The sequence below is a fragment of the Eschrichtius robustus genome, chromosome 14, assembly GCF_028021215.1.
Source record: "Eschrichtius robustus isolate mEscRob2 chromosome 14, mEscRob2.pri, whole genome shotgun sequence".
Classification (NCBI taxonomy): domain Eukaryota; kingdom Metazoa; phylum Chordata; class Mammalia; order Artiodactyla; family Eschrichtiidae; genus Eschrichtius; species Eschrichtius robustus.
Window position 1 is genome coordinate 47,865,868 of NC_090837.1, and position 22,342 is coordinate 47,888,209.

General features: G+C 38.7%; 1 protein-coding gene across 1 annotated transcript in view; it reads left to right on the forward strand.

The window, feature by feature from the left end:
* Positions 1-2,147: 2,147 nt before the first annotated feature.
* MEP1B (meprin A subunit beta) overlaps positions 2,148-22,342 on the forward strand; it is a 58,499-nt gene continuing 38,304 nt past the window's right edge. Inside the window, exons 1-11 of the mRNA XM_068562449.1 lie at positions 2,148-2,210; positions 4,216-4,234; positions 5,096-5,140; positions 5,226-5,269; positions 8,215-8,293; positions 14,044-14,161; positions 14,871-15,049; positions 16,832-17,050; positions 17,756-17,908; positions 19,243-19,458; positions 21,420-21,863. Coding sequence (XP_068418550.1) covers positions 2,148-2,210; positions 4,216-4,234; positions 5,096-5,140; positions 5,226-5,269; positions 8,215-8,293; positions 14,044-14,161; positions 14,871-15,049; positions 16,832-17,050; positions 17,756-17,908; positions 19,243-19,458; positions 21,420-21,863 — 1,579 coding nt within the window. The remainder of the gene's footprint in view (positions 2,211-4,215; positions 4,235-5,095; positions 5,141-5,225; positions 5,270-8,214; positions 8,294-14,043; positions 14,162-14,870; positions 15,050-16,831; positions 17,051-17,755; positions 17,909-19,242; positions 19,459-21,419; positions 21,864-22,342) is intronic.

A 22,342-nucleotide genomic window follows, 5' to 3' on the forward strand; every position in this document is an offset into this window, starting at 1 on the left:
GTAGTTCTATTTTTAGTTTTTTAGGGAACCTCCATACTGTTTTCTATAGTGGTTGTATAAACTTACATTCCCACCAACAGTGCAGGAGGGTTCCCTTTTCACCACACCCTTTCCAGCATTTATTGTTTCTAGAGTATTTGATAATGGCCATTCTGACCAGTTTGAGGTGATATCTCATTGTAGTTTTGATTTGTATTTCTCTAATAATTAGTGATGTTCAGCATCTTTTCATGTGCCTCTTGGCCATCTGTATATCTTTCTTGGTGAAATGTCTATTTAGGTCTTCCATCCATTTTTTAATTGGATTGTTTGTTTTTTTGATATTGAGCTCCATGAGCTGTTTGTATATTTTGGAGATTAATCCTTTGTCTGTTGTTTCATTTGCAAATATTTTCTCCCATTCTGAGGGTTGTCTTTTTGTCTTGTTTATGGTTTCCTTTGCTGTGCAAAAGCTTTTAAGTTTAATTAAGTCCCATTTGTTTATCTTTGTTTTTATTTCTGTTACTCTAGGAGGTGGGTCAAAAAAGATCTTGCTGTGGTTTATGTCAAAGAGTGTTTTTCCTATGTTTTCCTCTAAGAGTTTTATAGTGTCTGGTCTTACACTTAGGTCTTTAATCCATTTTTAATTTATTTCTGTGTATGGTGTTAGGTAGTGTTCTGATTTCGTTCTTTTACATGTAGCTGTCCAGATTTCTCCAGCACCACTTACTGAAGAGGCTGTCTTTTCTCCATTGTATGTTCTTGCCTCCTTTGTCATAAATTAGGTGACCATATGCGCGTGGGTTAATCTCTGGGCTTATTCCTATCCATGTGGCCCCTCAGACCTGGTAGCTTTCTTTAATACTTCTGGGCCAGTCTTGGCTTCTTAGGAGTTATTCTCCTCTGCTGAAGACATGCTTTCTTTTGTAGAGTATTGCTGTTTCCTTGGATCTCTTTTTTAGTCTTTTTTAAAAAAATTAATTAATTACTTAATTATTTTTTGGCTGTGTTGGGTCTTTGTTGCTGCACATGGGCTTTCTCTAGTTGTGGTGAGCGAGGGCTACCCTTCGTTGTGGTGCGCAGGCTTCTCATTGCAGTGGCTTCTCTTGTTGAGGAGCATGGGCTCTAGGCATGCAGGCTTCAGTAGTTGTGGCACACAGGCTCAGTAGTTGTGGTACACGGGCTTAGTTGCTCTGTGGCATGTGGGATCTTCCCAGACCAGGGCTCGAACCCATGTCCCCTGCATTGGCAGGCGGGTTCTTAACCACTGCACCACCAGGGAAGCCCCTACATGTCTTTTCATATCCTTTTTATTAGCACGGAATGGAGCAAAGACCAATCTTGAGTGGGGAAGGAAATACTGAGGGGAAAAATTCATATTTCAAAAATATTACCCTGCATCACACTTAAGTTGAGAGTGAAAGTGTGGGAAATGAGAGAGTAGGTTGTCTCTAAAGAGAAATTACCCCAGGAGGAAAAAGTGAGAAAGAATTGAGAGATGGATTGGGGACACTAGTTTTTCAGAAAACCAGTGACCCTTCCTAGTCTTTTACTCTAACAACTCCCACTTGACTTTGCTTGATGGGAATTTTCAGGAGAGATGTATGTTGCTGTTTTGTTATTGCTACTTTATATGTGAATATCAAATACGCCAAGTTTCTAGGACATTAATGGATTTTGTATTGTAATTCAATACATTTTTATTAAATGAATGAACAATAAACAGCTATGGACATACATGGATATATTAAAGCAGCTCAGGGCTACAAGGGCAGAAAGAGCTTCACAAATGTTTCCATTTGAAAGATTGAGTTTAGAAATTAATTGGATTTTTTTCCCTCAAATGGCACTTAATAATCTTGGGGACCAGTATTATACATTAGAGAACTTATTAACAGGTCTCAGCCAGGCACTTGGCTATTGAATGTTGACACAGGAGAAAAAAAAAAAAAACAACCCCGCACACAAAAAAACAACCAATGAACTCTGCAGAACAGTGTTAAGGATACTGGACTTTAACTTTTTGATTGGAGGTATTACTACTGCAGTGGGCTGACCTGCCAGATGGATCATTAAGATCAAAGGCTATACGTTATGATGTTTGCCTTTTAAAAAGTAAATGCTACTCTGAATTTCATAGTTGGCAACTTTCAGCTGGAAGTGACAGCATGGATTCTTGGTATCTGCCTTCATTTCTTTTCTTTGCTGCCCTCCTCCAGGTTTTTGGCTTGGTAAGAAAACAATGTATAGAAAACAATTAGAAAAACTGGGGGTAGTTGATACCGATTATTAAAGAAAAACCTGTTCGTTCGTTTTTTGTTTTTTAAGGAATTTCAAAGTGTCAATGAAATAAACATTTCTTTTTGGCGAGCAGGGACAGGCAGGGTACTGGAAGTGAGAAGACCCACCAGAAGAAAAGTCAGGGACACTGACATAAAGTTATGTTTTATCTTCAGTTTCATTGTTGTGTAACAAGTTTTCTTGTCATAAGATGGAAAATGTGAGATTTGAAAATCATTCCATTTTTACTGCAGAATGTGACACATATTGCTGTTACAGTAATGTGAGACACGACGGAGTGAATGATGAATGTCACGGGCACAGCAAATACTTACGTTTTGTAGCATGGGATTTCTTTCTGCTTCTTCATCAGGTTAGACCAGTCTTTCTACAGTGACAGGTAGTTGGTACCACAAACCAACTTGAGGTTTGTTTTATTTATTTATTTTTAATTTGTATTGGAGTGTAGTTGATTTACAATGTTGTGTTAGTTTCAGGTGTACAGCAAAGTGAATCAGTTATACATATATATAGAGCCACTCTTTATTTATTTTTTTTTAAGATTCTTTTCCCATATAGGCCATTACAGAGTGTTGAGTAGAGTCCCCTGTGCTGTACAGCAGGTTCTTATTAGTTATCTATCTTATATAGATATGTGTATATGTGTGTATGTCAATCCCAATCTCCCAATTTATCCCTCCCCCCCTTATCGCCTGGTAACCATAATCAAGGTTTTAAATGAAGTTTCAAGTGCCTGGGGGGGAACCTTTAGTTGTGAATTTTAAATAACAATTATTATGTTGAGCTGATATTCTGTGAACAGAACTACAGCAGTGAGAACAGGAGATACTATTGAAGACTTATTAAAACTGTAATTATGAACAAATACTTGATGACTTTTTTCAGGAGGTGTGTTGGCATTACTCTGTGAGTGTGTGCCTGTGTGTGGCCAAGTGTGAGGCAATCAAGGCACTAATTAATATCAAAAAGGATGGTCATCATCCAACCAGTTATTCCCATGCTTGCCAAACACTCCAACTGATTCTAGTATCTTGATTCTAGTATCTACAGGTAAGTATTTAAATAAAATTGTACGTTACATTTGTATGACAAAGTTTACCAAGTTCTTTCACATTACATCATATAACCATCATAATACCCAGGCAAAGCAGACACTGACCATATTATACAGATATTCTGAGTATCAGGAAGGTGAACTGACTTGCTGTTAGTTGGTGGAAGCAGGAATAAAACCCAGACCTACTGTCTACCAGTCCCATGAGCTTTTTAAACTAGACTTCACTAAGAAATCTCAGGTTTACTTAGTTTTTTCCATTGGGTATGTGGTCTGGGTTTCATTTGGTCACCTGTAGCGAATCTATTTTCAGAAGTTTTTTTTTTTTCCAATTGCAAAGTATAGCCATAGATTTTTTTTCTGGAGTATTTGGTATTGACTTTGAAGATGGAGTCTTGAGAGAAATGTGAAAGTAAACCATGGTTAATGAGGTCTCCAACAAAATTTTCTTTTTAAAGCATAGTTAAAAATTATAATAATATTTCAATATTGGGAATAAATTATTAGGTTTTTCAAACATAGCTCCATGAATTATTTAGAATCATGTTCACTTTAAATCGTGTTTAAAGTGAACACTTAATTGAGGGCAGGACTCTTATGTTCTGCCTTCTTTTCAACCTGTGAAGTTAATTTCTTGTTTCTTTCACCTTCGAATCCATACAACAGGCTGTTTCATTTTTTATATGAAATGAGAAGACCCTTGGGTCAAAAAGTTATCTTAGACTCTGATTTAGCTCTCCTGGGTATATGCCAGAAAGTAATCCATAATATTAAGGAAAAAAGAAAACCCCACAAATGGTTAGACATAAATTGGAATCAATAAGACCATTTATGTCACGGGCATCATAATAATATATCTTTTTTATGTGTTTGTTTCCCAGCCAACCCCAGAAATCTTTGGTGAGTCTATTTTGAGTTTTGCCCTATGTTATAGTAAAAAAAGGTTATGTGAATAATAGAACAACAGAACAGAAGAACTTAGGACACATTTAATGCTAAACACAGTGCATAATTGCATTTGCATTATTGCATAATTGCACTGAACTTTGATCAAGCGCCAGCTTCTTTTGATTTATTGAGGAACGTTTTATTGTTTCTGCTCCAGGGTTCCACCTACTCAGCAAAAAAAAAAAAATAAGTGGTGGTATAAGAAAGTCCAAACACAGTGACTGACACATCGGCATCCCATAAAATGCCTACTATTATTATTTTTGTTATTTTGTGTCAAGTCAAATGGACCTGATGTCTGTCCTATTCAGTCGCACACTTAGAGACTTGGCCATATTACCTACCCCTTTGCAACTTAGGAATAATTCAAATATAAATTAGGAATTTTGCTTGAGATTTCCAAGGTACACTATTAGCAAGGAATATAAATATATGGGTAGATTGGACTGGTTTGACCAAATTTAAACATTTGCTTCCTATTTAATCTAGTCATCTAATCTAGTCTTTCAAATTAAGCTTAATATTATATGGAATGACCAATTTCTTATTCCTGAAGTTATTTGGCATACAAGGGACATGGGTAAAACAAGAGTATATATGCAAAAGCCCCATAGCCCCAAGCCTGGCTCATGGGAGATCTCAATCAATCGATCAATCAATCAATCAATCAATCAATCAATGTATGTTGAATCAGAGCCTGGTACTCTCTTATCTGAGGCAAAAGAACCTTGCTTACTTCTAATTGGTAATTGATAAAGATTTTCTTCTTTCATAAACACAATGTTCAATGTGTTTTTGTTCTTTTTGTTAAAGATGTAGATGGTGGAATTGACCGGGATATACTTGATATCAATGAAGGTTTGTGGATTTTTTAAAAAAATTCTTTATTAAGTGGGAAGTTTGAATCCAATTTGCTAACACAAATTTTTATCTTCCCTCTTAGATTTGGGACTGGATCTTTTTGAGGGAGACATCAGACTTGATGGGGTGAGTTGAAACAATGCAAGGAAAGACCTTCAATTAACCACTGCAAGCTAAAATAGAGTATCTGAGAATGATGGGACAGCATGGGCTTTGTTAAGCCCAGCTATCTCTAAGGGTGTACAATCATAGTTGACACATTTAGTCAATGAATACTTTATACTCTAAGGGATTCATATAATAGTATCTTCATCATTCATTACTCAGATTTCTGTGTGGTTAAAACCACCGTCACTCACCTTGCATGCTTTGGTCTTATTGATCTGACTGATTTTCATGATGGGAACAATATGATATTTTCATTTTTAAATAGAACCTCACTGATTAAAGCCAGTTGAAGCAAAATTAAACTGAATTTGTAAATTAAGTGAATCAGGTTTTTACCATAAGAGAAAGGTTTTGTGACTTCTACTCTGACAGCTGAGAATAGTGTTGCCACATAAAGATCTTCCCAAACTATTCATAAAGAGTACTGGTTCTTACCTAGGCATCATGGCACACAGATGAACACAGGTACCTTACATGTAGTTTATGGGAGCTTAAACATCCCTCAACCCCCACTGTGAACTTCAACTCAAGAAACGGAGCTGCAGTGTCTGAGGTTTAGTCCTTGGTCTGCTCTTTTCTCCTTCTTGATCCTACCCTGTACCAGGGCTTTAAATGTCATCTCTATGCTGATGACTCCCAATGTATAACTCTGGTTCATTCCTTCCCCTGAGCTCCTGACTTGTCTATCCCAATGCTCATCCATCAGTTCCATTGGAATGTCTACAAGATACCTCAAACATAATGTGTCCTCAACTAAACTCTGACTTCCCATACAAGCTGTTCCTCCCCAGTTTTCCCTCTTCGTAAAGTCATCACCACTCTCTCTCCCCACTCCACTGAATAGGTAAAAAACCCAGGAGTCACCTTTGCTTCTTCCATTTCCCTTACCCCACCATCCACTCCATCAGCAGGTTATATCATTTCTATCTCCAACGTATATATACTCCAAAGAATCCACTTTTCTCCTAATTTATCTACTTCAAATGCTGCCCTCCTAGAATCTTTTCCACTCTGCCCCTGTCCCCTATCCCCCACAGCAAAGTGAACTTTTAAATAAGCAACACCACCATTTCACTTCCTGGCTTGAAACTCAATGGCTTCCTATCGTATTTAGAATAATATCCAGATTTACCCACAGCCTTTAGGACTTTGCATGATTTAACTCCTGCCTACCTCTCCTCCCATCTCCTCTCTTCTTTGATCTCATCTCCTTAGGCCACTGGCCTCAAACATGCAAAATGTACCAAGCATAGTCCTACCTCAGAGCAGAGCAACTACTGTTTCCTCTGTCTGGAATGATCTTTCCAGAGCCCCTTTCAATACTGGCTCTTTCTTATCACTCTCATTTCACCTTCAATGTCATCCTTTCAAAGAGTCCTGTCCTGACCTCTTTATCTAATGCACTCCCCTAATCCCTTTATTCTTGTCCGCATCTCCCTTTTTCATTTCCTCTGCTACTATTAAATATATCCTGTTTAAGCTTTTTAAAAAATATTTATTTATTTGGTTGCATGGGGTCTTAGTTGCGGCAGGTGGGCTCCTTAGTTGCAGCTCGCCAGCTCCTTAGTTGCGGCACATGGGCTCCTTAGTTGCGGCTCACTGGCTTGTTAGTTGCAGCGTGTGGACTCTTAGTTGTGGCATGCGAACTCTTAGTTGTGGCATGCAGGTGGGATCTAGTTCCCTGACCAGGGATCGAACCTGGTCCCCCTGCATTGGGAGTGTGCAGTCTTATCCATTGTGCCACCAGGGAAGTCCCTAGACTGTTTTCTTACATGCTGTTTGTCTCCTCCACTAGATAAGAGCTCTAGGAAGGTAGAGACGTTGGTTGTTTGGTTACCAATGGATCTCTGTACTCTTGAACAGTGTTCATTTTGTTGGCTGGATGAATACATTAATGAAACATTATTAGCTTTCTATTATAAAAATTGGGAGGGAGACGCAAGAGGGAGGAGATATGGGGATATATGTATATGTATAGCTGATTCACTTTGTTATATGTATAGCTGATTCTGCTTTGTTAAAGCAGAAACTAACACACTATTTTAAAGCGATTATACTCCAATAAAGATGTTAAAAAAAAATACTTGATAAAGGATGAATGGACCAGGAAAAAAAAATTTCAAATACTTTAAAATTGTTTGAAAACTTTGGCCTAGCTCATGTGTGATTTTTTTTCTGCTATTATGAGATCAAGATGATTGAGGTTTTGCTATCACTTCCTTCCTGTATATTTTTAATCTCTAGTATAGGAAACTAGTCTATGAATCTACCATATTTATTGTCCAGTTTCCCAACAACCATTATTTACATGATTTTGCATGGTGCCTTCTTCAACTTTATCAACAAAATTAATGATAGAAATTAGTGATTTCCCATCAGCCAATCAGAGAATTGTGCATAAGCTGATCACATACCCTGCAACCACCCTCCCTCACCTGGCCTTTAAAAATGCTTCGCCGAAACCCTTTGGGGAGCTCGAGGTTTTTTGGGGCCTGAGCCACCCATCTCCTTGCATGGCCCTGCAATAAACCTTTCTCTGCTCCAAACTCTGATGTTTCCGTTTGTTTGGCCTCACTATGCGTCAGGCCACGAACTTGCGCTATTACAAGGATATGTAAAAATATGAATAATTGAAGTGAAATGATAAGATTAAAGGAAATATTAATGCTTGTCATTCTCCTTATTAAAAAAAACAGAAATTAGTGATGTCCTCCTAAAACCTTTGTTATAATATGATAAAAGTAGGCGTACACACATGTGTACATGCACGCACACACACTGGCAATTTGTTTAGGCTGGCTGGGAAAGCTTAAAACTTCCTTTATTTCTAGATTAACTATTGATTGTTTCATAAATTTTTGACTGATACATTCAATGAATCCTTTCCCACTTATTTTTGACAGGTACAAGAAAGAAATTCCATCGTTGGAGAAAGATATAGATGGCCTCATACTATTCCATATGTTCTAGACGATAGCTTGGGTTAGTATGCACTTTGGAGTGCCCACAACTAATGTATGTTCCTGACAGAATATGATGACAGTATTTCCAAGGGAAGACTCACATGGCCTTCAAGGGTTTTTTTCTTTGTTGTTTTGTGTGGTTAAGTACACTTTAAAAAAAATAAGCAAAATGAAAAACGAACAGAACCTAAATGATTTTGTCTGAAATATTTGCTGAGTTTTGACCAATAAAGGGATGAATTCAACCAATATTTATGGAGAGCCTACTCTGTATTGGATGCTTGGGACATAAAGATTAGGGAGCTAGTCTTTATTTTAAAGCAGTGGTTTCATATATGTTCAGACTTTACATATGAGTTTGAAACATGAAACAACCAACCAAACAAAACTTTAGGAGCTGTCATTATTTTACTAATATTTTATTTGGACAAGTGAGGAATTTAAACAACAAAAACCCACTATCATCTTTTATCATCTTTTTTTTTTTTATAAAATAATGTTTTAATACTAAAAAGTCAGAAGAACCTAATCCAAAAGAAAGGACAGCTATTCTATATTAGAAATTTATTGTAATGGAAAACTCTAAACATGGTCCCCATTTAGTAAAAATGATATCCTTGACCAGCATCAGTTTAGGAACTGCCATTTGGGAAATTTTTCCTTAAATATCGTACATTTCTGTAGAGATTCAGATAAACCAAAAGCTAATTATAATAGAATGCAATAAATGTAATGATTAGTGATATGTTCAAAATGTTATGGGAGCACACTGGAGGACATTTAACTCAACCTAGATATAAAGGCATACGCATTAGGGAGCAGGTGACCCTATGCAGTAGGGCTGCCATGAAGCTTGTGCAAGTTGTACACCACACATAGGTGCCTGGGGAGGGGGCACAAGTGGGACTGAAATTAAGTTTGCATTATATTCATCAAGAGCATTCATTTCTTTTTTTTAAAAATTTATTTATTTATTTTATTTAGTTTTGGCTATGTCAGGTTTTCATTGCTGCATGCGGGCTTTCTCTAGTTGTGGCGAGCGGGGGCTACTCTTCGTTGTGGTGTGCGGACTTATTGCTGTGGCTTCTCTTGTTGCAGAGCATGGGCTCTAGGCACACGGGCTTCAGTAGTTGTGGCACATGGGCTCAGTAGTTGTGGCTCGCAGGCTCCAGAGTGCTGGCTAAGTAGTTGTGGCGCACGGGCTTAGTTGCTCCGCGGCATGTGGGATCTTCCTGGACCAGGGCTCGAACCCCTGTCTCCTGCATTGGCAGGCGGATTCTTAATCACTGTGCCACCAGGGAAGCCCCAGAGCATTCATTTCTTTGCATGAAGTACTATTCATCCACCTGCCAAGCCAGCACTTGCAACATCTGCCCAGATGAGGTGCCCCTCCCTTCCTTCCTTCCTTTCTTTCTTTCTTTCTTTTTTCTTTCCTTCTTTCTTCCTTTCTTTCTTTCTTTCTTTCTTTCTTTCTTTCTTTCTTTCTTTCTTTCTTTCTTTCTTTCAAGTATATTTGATTTAACACAATAACAATATTGTGTTAGTTTCTGGTGTACAGTGAGGTGGCTCTTTCTAATTCACAGAAGGGAACTATGGGGGCTAGTGCAGCCTTTGACAGTAAGGGAAGCGTGCTCTAGGCAGATGGATCACTATGTGCAAAGGCATGGGGAAAGGAAGAAAACCCCTGGTGGGAAGTAGGTTGAGAGCGGGGAGATAATGAAGTGGAACAGATAGGCAGACTTCAGATTGGGAAGGACTTGAGTCTTTCCCATGTTAAAGAACTTGGTGTATATACCAGTGGTAATGTGAAGCCACTAAAGGTTTTAATGCAGAAGTGAGATTGTTATCACTCTGGTTGCAGTGCAGAAGATGTATTATCAGTGGGACAGAAAGAGAGTGGGAAGATCAGTTAGACTTGAAGAAATTCAGGGAAAGATTAAAGAGTTTCTGAACCAAGACTCTCTCAGCAAGGATAGACAAGAGTGGATAATTCTAAGAGAGGCTTAGGAGACGATTAGATTTGGTGATTGGCTCCAAGAGATCAAGAAGAAGGTGAGTCTAGGGAAAGAAGTGCTACTGTCCAAGATTATGTCTTAGACAACCGGGTGGATGGTAACACCTTTAACAAGAATAGGGAATATGTCTTGGAGAGGGTAGGATAGAGAAATGTGGTGGAAATTGGTTTTTGGCATGCAGAATTTGAAATGCATCAGGCTCACTGTGGTGGAGATATCATATAATGGCTTGGTGTCTGATCTGGTCATTCAAGATAGAGAAATCTAACAGGGAGTTATTAAGGGTATAGGAGATGGTTGAAGCTATGGATATGGATGAGATTCTCACATAGTGCATTGCATATAACAAGTACTTCATAGGTAATGGATCTTATTGGATGACCCAGGAAGATTGTATTGAGTAAGAAGATGGCACAGAATGGAATTCAGCCTGGGAGAGCAACTTTTTGGAATTGATATAGATGGGAGATCTGATAGAGATTTTTGAGAAGGGAAGATTGGCCATTAAACAGATGAAAAACCAAGAGTAGGGCAGAAAAAGCCAAAGCAACAGTAATTAATAGGATTAGAAGCTATAAAGAGCTTGTGTAACATCAGGAGAGAATGACGTTCATTGGCTTTTGGAACTGGGGAAAATCTGAAAGGTTTTATTAAAATTAAAAATATTTCAGCTTTATTGAGGTATAATTGACATAGAATTATAAGATATTTAAATTGTAATTGTGGTGATTTGACATATGTATACATTGTGAAAGGATTCCCACATCGAGTTAACTAACACATCCATCACCTCACATATTTCTCCTTTTTTGTGTGTGTGAGAACATTTATGTTCTACTCTCTTAGCAAATTTCAGTTATGCAATACAGTACCATCAACTATAGTCACCATGTTTTTTTTTTTTAATAAATTTATTTATTTATTTATTTACTTTTGGCTGTTTTGGGTCTTTGTTTCTGTGCGGGGGCTTTCTCTAGTTGCGGCGAGCGGGGGCCACTCTTCATCGCGGTGCGCGGGCCTCTCACTATCGCGGCCTCTCTTGTTGCGGAGCACAGGCTCCAGACGCGCAGGCTCAGTAGTTGTGGCTCAAGGGCCCAGTTGCTCCGCGGCATGTGGGATCTTCCCAGACCAGGGCTCGAACCCGTGTCCCCTGCATCGGCAGGCAGATTCTCAACCACTGCGCCACCAGGGAAGCCTAGTCACCATGTTTTACATTAGATTCTCAGACCTTACTTATTTTACAGTTGAAAGTTTGTACCCTTTTACCAACCTCTCCTTATTTAAATATTTATTTTTAATTTTAATCTTTTGATCAAAAATTTAAAAATACTTTTGTTTCAAAATCATATATATGTATGTATATAATACATATACATACGTATATACACATATATACGTATGTATATACATACATATATACACATATATATGTGTATATATGTTTATTTCCTTCCTACTTTCTTACCTTATTTGAGTCTCCAAACAATTCAACGCAGGATAGAAACTATCCTCATTAAGCTTTGATAAAAAGCGAAGGCAAGCAAGCTCCTTTTACGTTCAGTTCAAAAACAGTCATGTGGTGGTCGGTATCATCATGCCTTATTTTAAGGAAGTGTTAGATCTGAAATAGTGACCCAAATATGATACTTACAATACAGAAAATTTGGAAACAATTTAAATATTTGACAGTAGGAAGTTAGTTATGTATCTTACAGTCATATAATGGGGCCATTAAAATGGTGAAAACAATACTGATGAAGCAAGATTTTAAGATATATTATTTAGTGAGAAAATAGTTTATAAAATATTATGTAGGCTGTGACTTTACTTTTTATAAAAATATGTATATTATGTATGTACATATTCATAAGAAAAAAGCATGATAAATGTGGTTATTTCTGGGTAAGATTTTATAATTTCTTTCTTTTTGTTTATATTTTCTAACTTACTTACAATGAATATGTATTATTTGTGTGATACTGTAAAAGGTTGAATTCTGAGTGCCTCTTATAGATTCATGGATTTTAGGTCCCACATGTATCTTGTTCTTTACTTTCACCTAGACAGAGGCATTCTGAATAATGTCTTTAAATGTTTGTGCAATGGACATGTAAGAAGGTAGGAAGGAAATAAACATTTGATAAATGCTCACTTTACAGTAGTGCCCCCTTATGCTTGGGGGATATGTTCCAAGACCCCCAGTGGATGCCTGAAGCTGTGGGTAGTACCAAACCCTATATATAGCATGTTTTTTCCTATACTACATACCTATGATAAAGTTTAATTTATAAATCAGGCACAGGAAGAGATAGTAACTAATAAGAAAAGAGAACAATTATAATACACTGTAATAAAAGTTATGTGAATGTGGTCTCTCTCTCTCAAAATATTTTATTGTACTGTACTCACCCTTCTTCTTGTGATGATGTGAGATGATAAAATGCCTGCATTATGAGATGAAATGAGGTGAATGACGTAGGCATTGTGATGTAACGTCAGGCTACTATTGACCTTCTGATGACACGTCAGAAGGAGGATCATCTGCTTCGGGTGATGCTGGGTCACTGACTCATGATGATGTTGATGATTGGGTGTTGGGAGCAGATGATGGATGTCCAGGGTTGGGGAATCCCTGGTGGAATGGAGAGGCATGGCCCAAGATTTCGTCAAGCTCTCAGAGGGGTGTGCAACTTAAAAATTATGCATTGTTTATTTCTGGAGTTTTCCATTTAATATTTTTGGACCTCGGTTAACTGCAGGTAACTGAAACTGCAGATAAAGGGAGACTATTGTACTTGGAACTTCACCTCTACTTTCTCTGCTATCCTCACAATATCCCTGTGAAGTTGATTTTAATTCCCCACTTAGTTGATCTGATGATAATACCAAAGCTCTAAGGGTAAATTAAATTGGCAAAGATTATGCATCAAAAGTCAGTGGTGAGGATAGGGGAGAACTTAGCTGTGTCTGGTTCCAAAGTCCACACACCATCTTCTCTGCCATACTGTCTCCCACCTCCCGGCAGACACCATCCTTCACTTCACCGTACTTGACCCCAGCTGTGACTGTCTCTCCATATGCACCTGATACAGCTCCTTCCTCCGGGTTGCCTTCTGAGCTTCTTTTCCTGAACGTCTGTGTTGCTTTCACACCTCTGCCTTCTTTGAGCTCCATTCTATCTAACCTGTTAGCATCACTCAACTTGAAAGCAATGGTTCTTATTCGTGTTTTGGACCCGGAACTCACTTGTGAATCTTATGAATGCTCTCCCCAGAAAATGCACTTTGCAGAGACAGATATAAATATAGATATAGACATAATTCTTTGTCTACTATTTCAGCATATTCATGGTCCCTCTCATCTCAAGGTCCTCAGATTAAAAACTCTGCTGTGAGGCTTTAAATACATATTATAGCTTCTTAGATGAAGCATGTGACAGTGATTGTTCATTTTGGTTGCCTGCGAACCAATGTATATGTTCTCTGAGGTAAGGAAATGCCCTTTTTGCTACTTGCACCTCTAATGACTCCAGGGAAATATATATGGGGTGAAAAAAGGCTACCTGAAGAACAACCAGTTAATTGCATGTGATACTTGATTGGTACTGTATACTAAGTTTTTAAAAAATAAAACACTAATATTCATGGAGGGACTAACTCATGATAAACAATATATTGCATGGCCTGTTTCCATGGTGAACTGTTCAATGGTGGTAATTTTAATAAGTTTACTTTTGTTTGTTTTCTTCCTTCAGAAATGAATGCCAGGGGAGTTATCCTCAATGCATTTGAACGCTATCGCCTAAAAACATGCATTGACTTCAAGCCTTGGTCTGGAGAACCCAACTATATATCAGTGTTCAAGGGCAATGGGTAAGTTGAAGAGTTGGTCTTCTAAGTGTTCTGATGAGAACTGTTGTGGCTGGGGCATTACATCACAGCAGTTGCCCTCGACCCTAACCTTGGGGGGTCGGGGGTTCCGTTGCTGTTTGCTGGATCTGTTTTCTCTAGCCATAAAAGATTATTTTCATATATGCAACCAGACTGCCAATGTTAAGACAAGGAAGGTGGGATCGCATGCCATCCACCCTATGACTCTGTGAACTTCAGCCTGTTTGTAGTTTCTATACTCCTTATTTCTGTCTTCAAGTAAAACCCATCTGTATGCATGCGCACATGTATATTTAAATTTATTTTAACCTAAGAACTCTTACTACTTCAGTTAAGAAGATGATAGTTATTTGACTCAAGGTCAGCAATTCTGAATGGTTGCTTTACCTATAAAACCCTTATTCAAGGACCATCTGAAAAATTTTGAAATTTCCAGAAGAGATCAGGACTAGGCTGCCTGGAGGCTGACTTTTTAAGCATTTGGTGTCAGCCCAAGTTCTCCAAAGATCATCTGGTCTGGAAGGCTTTTCATACCTCACTGGGGTTTTGAGAGAAATACATGGTGTCCAGACATAAGTGAAGGATCTAGGTGGGTACCTAAGTGGATTAGGCATTAGGGATTTTGCCCTAGGACCTCCACCTGCATCAATATAAAACCCTCTCCCCCTTCTCCTGTAAACTCTCTTGTAAGCTGCTGGTCTTCAGTGGGAAATAGTCGCATTGGGAGGCAAGAACTCTCCATCGGAAAGGGCTGTGACAAAATAGCAACAGTTCAACATGAGTTTCTCCACGCACTGGGATTCTGGCATGAACAGTCTCGGTCTGATCGGGATGACTATGTCAGCATAATTTGGGACAGAATTATTTCAGGTACATTAATCTTGTTTTCTTACATTGTTTTTAAGTTAAATACTGCATTTCTAAACATGTGCCCTCTTCTGCCATTGGTGCTGTCTATTAATAATGGGAAAACTCTGATGTTTTGATCTTACTTGATTTGGCTCTAATTCAATAGGAGTTGAAGTGCCTGAAGGTTTTGGGGGAGCAGTATTCCAGAACCCCAGTTTGAGCTGGATGTGATCTTAGAAACCAGTGTTTCCCAAAGATTATTTTATGTAGTGCCATTGCACAATTTGTTCAGGGGGTTGTGTGGAAAGGAATCTGTGGTCAAATTAATTTGGGAAATCCTAGGTTAAAAGAAATTAAACTTAGAGTTATTTACACTGCTGTACTGTTCAGTGTCTTTGCTAGACTAACACGAATTGTAAATCTCCAAGAGGAGCATTTCCCAAAATGACCTGATCATGCTTTTTTTTTTTTTTTTTCTTTTTGTGGAGTATTTGGATTTATTGTTCTTTTTTTAAAATTTTTTTTTATTTTTTATTTTTTTTAACATCTTTATTGGAGTATAATTGCTTTACAATGGTGTGTTAGTTTCTGCTGTATAACAAAGTGAATCAGCTATACATATACATATATCCCCATATCTCCTCCCTCCTGCGTTTCCCTCCCTCCCTCCCTATCCCACCCCTGTAGGTGGTCACAAAGCACAGAGCTGATCTCCCGGATTTATTGTTCTTTGGAGCCCATGTTGGGAAACACTGCAGTAGTTGAACAGCCTGAACTTTTTGTGACTTTGTGCTCAAAGTCAGAAAGGTTTTAATAACCATGTCCGACTACAACTCACGTTTTCCGCGGTGACACTTAGTTTCCCCATCCGTCCTGCCTCCATAGGGTATGGCGGGGGTGTGGGGGGGGAGGGGGAGGGGAAGGATGGCATCGCTATCAAGTGAGGCCAGTGAGGGCTGCTCTGCGCTGAGGGCCCCTGACATCACAATTCTAACATCACATTACCTGCCCCTGGCCTCACCCCTACCCAGAGTCTGGGGGAAGGCACTGAAGCCAACTGAAAGATTTCTAGAACAAGAGAAGTGTTGAGCTTTAATCCATGGCCTCACTCTTTAGGATTTCCAATGTCTTATTTCTGTTAGAAACTTCTGCCTCGATTTGATAACACATCTTTATTCTTTGTTGATCAAATCTACCTTGTTGTGTCTGTAAAATCTTTCGATTTCACATTGCAATCAGTGGCCCAGTGGTATGATGCTAAGTGGTCAGGAATCTTCTCTAAATGTACTTATTTACATACATCTACACGTATTCCAGAAACTAAGAATAACTAAGATAACTAAGAAATCACTGACGATGTCAATCCTTTCTGATGACCACGTTATCACTCCCAGGTCCTACCCCATCACACCTCCCAAAGTCCTCTTATTTTCATCTCCATCCGCTGAGGATACCCTACCTCTCCTCATTGCCAATGACCCTGAGTGTTTCAACAACACCTTTTAGAATCCTTCTTTCCATTAGCAGTTCTTAGAACCTTAGGCCAAATGCTAAAGTCCAACTTTGAGCTGAAATGAAACCTTAGATAAGTTCAGCATGACAGCTGGTATCACAATTCTAAGTTTGAATAGTCTATTCTAAGATAGGAATATATGAAACACTCTTGAAATACCATAGAGTGTCAGTTGTAGCCAAGGTTGCACTGTTTATTATAGTCTTTATTTCTAAGTTAACAGTCTTTGGAGTAAGATAAACTAAATTTTGTGAACATCAAGTAATTAAAGATTTTTATCTATCATTTAGGCAAAGAGAAAAATTTTAAATCCTATGATGACCGAAAAGCAGACTCCCTGAACGTTCCCTATGATTACAGCTCAGTGATGCACTACAGTAAAACTGCATTCCAGAATGGATCGGAACCAACAATTGTGACAAGGATCCCAGACTTCATGGATGTGATTGGCCAACGAATGGATTTCAGTGACTCTGATCTCTTAAAGTTGAATCAACTGTATAACTGCTGTATGTGACAGGTTCTTTGAAATGACTTCTCTTCCTCTCTGCTCTGTAGGAAAACATTCTGTTCTGTGCCATTTTGCCGAGCACTGCTGGGTTTTCTGAAATTATAGTTAGATAATTGTTTGAAAATAATAGTTGGATAGTTGAAGTTTGATATTCTGAAAGAAAGAAAACAAAACAGAACAAAACAGAATAGCCCCCAGATACCAGACTACAACATGGAAGCAGCATTTTTCTTCTCACAAGTTCTGGGCTTTAGATATAAAAACAAACTGAGTCCTGTAGCAGCATGAGCATGCCCCATTCAAGTTTTTGAAGCTGTTACTGATGCAAATGTGGACCAACTTGATATTCAAAACTCTTTTCAGCCCAAATGAGGTGTACAGTCATAATATAAATGGGATCAAATAATCCGGGTTGTGGTTTATTACTCTGAATAACTAGGGGAGTGTAGACTCAGGTTTCTATAATTAGTTAACCTGATAAACAAGACTTGGGGCAGGCAGCTCATACAGAACTACACAGTTGGTCGATTGTCTTGGTTTTGCAGATATCAAGAGATCTTGAAGCCACCATCACCCAGAATCAGTGACGAGTCCCCTTTAATGTCATCCTAGACTTCCTAGTGCTTCTGGATAATCTCAGTTTTTATTACTTAGATTATCATGTTATATATGAGCGTCAATAATTGATTTTTTGCTTTGGTAGCCTCTTCCTTGAGCTTTATGGAGTCGTGCGATTTTGAACTGGAAAATGTGTGTGGTATGATTCAAAGTTCAGAAGATAGTGCTGACTGGCAACGGGTCTCCCAGGTTCCCGAGGGGCCAGAGAGTGATCACTCCAACATGGGCCGGTGCAAAGGTAACAGGAGTGAGATACTTCCAGATTTTACTCTCAGTGGTTCTAGCCTCTTTCTTTGCTGTGAAATACTGGGATTTGAGTTCTTATTTTTATTAGAATTATTAATGATAGCCCACTAGCGCTACTCAGGAATTGGTTCTGTGCCTTATAAGGATATGGTTAATTTCTTTGCTTTTTACTGTCCGAGTTTGCTTTTTTTCCCCATGAGTCAGCACTGGGCTCTGTGAAGCCTCTACCCATAGTATGTGGCCGCAGCAAGAGGGGCTGCCCCTCCCTGAAAGGACTCTTTTCTCTGGAGCAGTGGGGTTCTTTTCTTGACGCCTCAAGAATCCAAGAGAACTTCCAGTGAACAGCACCAGGCTGTGAATTAATCAGTTTCAGAATTTCAGCTGGTTGTGATTACACGTTCCTGTTACAAAAATACTTTAAATGAAGGTAGAAAGTACAATTTATTTAATTTTACTCAGATGAGTATTCTTTTCCATTAAAATTTTGTTTTGAATCAAATAGTCATTTATTTGGCTACAAGCACCACATTTTTATTTATTTGCTCATTTCTGGCAGCAAATATGTAAAACTAGCCTTCAGAACCCAGGGCCATTGCTTGACAGCTCAGATGATCTGGGAAGGGGTTGAGATCCCTAAGAGCATGGAGGTGCTTTTCCTTTTTCTTTTTTGGGGGATTGGTGGGGACAGGACAGATGTTGTTTAAAGGTACAAACTTGTAACGAGTAGTAAAAAGCCCTAGAGATCTAATGCACAGCATAGCGAATATAGGCAACAATATTGTATTATAATCATCAAACCTGCTGAGACTAGACTTAATTATTCCCACCACCAAAAAGAAATGATATTATGTAGTGTGATAGAAGTGCTAATTATTGATACAATGACAATCAGATGCCAATATATAAATGTGTCAAATGAACATGTTGTGTACCTTAAATTTACACAATGGTACATGTCAAACATATTTCAATTAAAAAAATATTTTTTAAATGTAGATTTGAATAGTGGATAGTGGTTCTACATAGATCAGTAGGAGGGAGGAAGGGAAGGGGCGGGTGGAGAGAGAGAGAGAAAGAGGGAGAGAGAGAGAGGCTAAACCAAACAGGTAACACTTTTTCCCATTTTTGAAAACTAACGTGTAGTAAGAAAGAAGTGATCTAATGTTGCTTTTTTTTCATAGACTGCCTGCTCCAAGAACTGCATTTAAATGCTCAAAACAGTGTCCTGCATACAGTGGGAACTAGGTGGAAATAGAGTGCCCGCGAGACACGCATTCCTGTATCCGGTATCTGTTTTCTCAGTTCTGCATTTGTCCTCTTTAACAGGTTCTGGTTTCTTCATGCATTTCAACAGTAGCTCTGTAAATGAGGGGGCCACAGCAATGCTGGGAAGTAGAATACTATACCCTAAACGAGGATTTCAGTGCTTGCAATTTTTTTTATATAACAGTGGAAGTGAACATGACCAACTGAACATCTATATCAGGGAGTATTCTGCAGCCAATGTGAACAGGACTCTGACCCTTGTGGAAGAAATAAAAGGTACGCTATCAACATTCTTATTCTTGGGTTCAGAGTGAGTCAGTCTTAACCCTTTACTTAATGCAAAACCACTTACAACAGGGTAGGGGCTATGGACTTAGTACTTTTTTTGTTTTTTTTGGACTTAGGGGGAAGTCCGTTCTTGGCAACTAATAAAAAATATAATGGAAACTAGCTTAGGCAAAATGTGAAGAGTTACTGGCTCAACATAACTATATTGTAGGATGGAGAAGAGAGGAATTGGCCTCAGGCAGGATGGGACCTGTCCCTTTACATGGTTGGGGACCTTTCCTGTTATCTCAGATGGGCTTTGTCCGTAAAACTGGTGCTTTGGCTGTTACACTTCCCAGCTTACATTTTACCAAATGTGCCATCAGACTAGAGAAGGGACTCTTCCTGTAATTTCTAGCCTAGAAAAATAAATTCCAGCGAAGGATTCTAATTATTATGACTTGAGTTAAATGCATCTTCTGGAGCAATTCTGAGTGGAGAGAGGGCATCACTGATTAGGCGGTCATGCTTCCTTCTAATCGTGTGTCCGGGAGGTGGGTCACGTTGACCACATATTAAAGCAGATGGTTCAGAAGGTCCCCTGAGGAAGGGAGGGGCTGTGCCCTGGCGGCTGCATTCCTGTCTGCTCCACACAATGACCTCTTGGTTTGAATGAATTGACTAAAACCTATTATAAAACTGATCCACATTATGTCATATGTCATGCCATTTTCCCCCTGTTTAACAATGAGAAACAATCTGAAACATAGATGATATTTTCCTTCATGAACACCTATAAGCTGAGGTTCTTAACCTTATTTTATATATATATATATATATATATATATATACATATACATATACATACATACACATATATACACACATTATACATGTACATTTTATGTATCTAATACATATATAAAAGATTATAAATAAGATTATTACACACATATTTGATTATACATATATAATCCCTTGCATTAGCAATCTGTGGGTGTTATTATTGACAGATAATAGCACAAAATGTACTTAAGAAACCTGCTTAGGAGTCCAGAATTTAAACTGAAAGTACTGGTAAAAATGAAGTGGAGGCTCTCATGAAAGGTTTTTGTTCAATCTGGGGTCCTTCCACGGAGAATAGCATTTTCTGTAATTTGGATCTTTCTAACTTATTTTCAAGCAACATGTTTCTCATTAAGTGCCAATATATTTAAGTTTGAAGGCATTGAGTTAACTACTGGTTTGACATGAATTCCTGAACTATTCTCTACCTGGGAGGCTTCTGAAAACTTTTAAATGGACTGCTTCTTATTTGGGTATGTGACATCAGAAAATAAGACAAGATGTCATACAATGTGCTGCTAGCTAGGGGTAGGAGTAATAGTGGCGGGGACGTGTAGTCTGGGAAGAAAGGAGATGGTACCAAATATTAGATATGTAACATCGAGTCAGTTGTAAGATGTGGGCTTTCTAGGGTTTGGTGAATTCATGCTTAATACTGCCAAAGAGTTGACTAAAAATTTTGCATGTGAAGGAAGTATTCCAATCAAAGTATAAATAGATTAAAGGAGGCTTCAGCTGAGTATCACAGGAATCTGGGGTACAAGTGTAGAGTATTGGGCTTGCTTGTCTGTTTAACTAGCTGAATGGGAGGTAACTTGTAAGTTGGGCATGGAGTTCTCATGAGTTAGATGCTATCGTTTGCTCACCTATCTCTGGGAAAGGGTGATCTATCTAAGAATCAGCTAGATAAGCATCCAAATAGTCCAGAGAGCTGTGCCATCCCCACAGAAATGCCTTGAAGTAACTGGGCCTGGGCTGGAGGCATAAGAAAGCCATACCTCACACCCGCAGGAAGCAGTAGGTCTAGAAAGATCCTTTGTCCATGAAGGTTAGAACTCTAATGTCGATTTGCACATGATTCATAGTCCTTTGTTCTCTTTGGAATAATAATGTCTCTTTTGCAGATATACCCATTGGGAGCTGGCAACTTTACCACGTAACACTGAAAGTGAGCAACAAATTTAGAGTGGTATTTGGAGGGGTCAGAGGCGCTGGTGCCTCACGGGGTGGCCTGTCTATTGATGACATCAATCTTTCAGAAACACAGTGCCCTCATCATGTCTGGCATATAAGGAATTTCACACAGCTCATTGGCAGCCCCAGTGGATCTGTCTTCAGTCCTTCATTTTATTCTTCTAAAGGCTATGCCTTTCAGATTTGCTTGAATCTAAGTAGTTTGCCTAATATAGGAATGTATTTCCACTTGATCTCTGGAGCCAATGATGATCAATTAGAGTGGCCATGTCCTTGGCAACAAGTCACGATGACCATCTTGGATCAAAATCCTGACATTCGACAGCGTATGTCCAACAAGCGGAGTATAACTACAGACCCATTTATGACCACTGGTTTGTGACTCATCTTTTTTATTGCTAATACACAATCACTGCTCTAGGAGGGATGGATGATTTGGGAAGGAGAGACTGCATAGCCAGGTAGCTAGGGAATTTTGAGCCCCAAATCTAAGGATCAGAAGATATTTAGGGGAAGGGCTTCAGCTGCTGTGGACAGAGTCTCCCAGGCAGGAGACTGTCAGAAATGTCAGCAAAGATGCCAACAAATTGAGAAGATATTGGCTATATTTTTGGAAACTGATGACAATACCTGAATTCCCAGGGTTGTACGAGGAGTGTTTTAGTTTTAGAGTCCAATGCGCCTGGGTTCAATCCAAGGTTTGCTTCTCATTAGCTATGTAACCTTGAGCAGATAATCTCTTGAAATACCAGTGTCCTCAGAAGTAAAACTGGGACAGTAATGAAAACCCCACACGTTTGTTAAAAGTATCTCTACAGATCAAGTAGGGAAGTTTGTGGAAGGGCCTGGTATG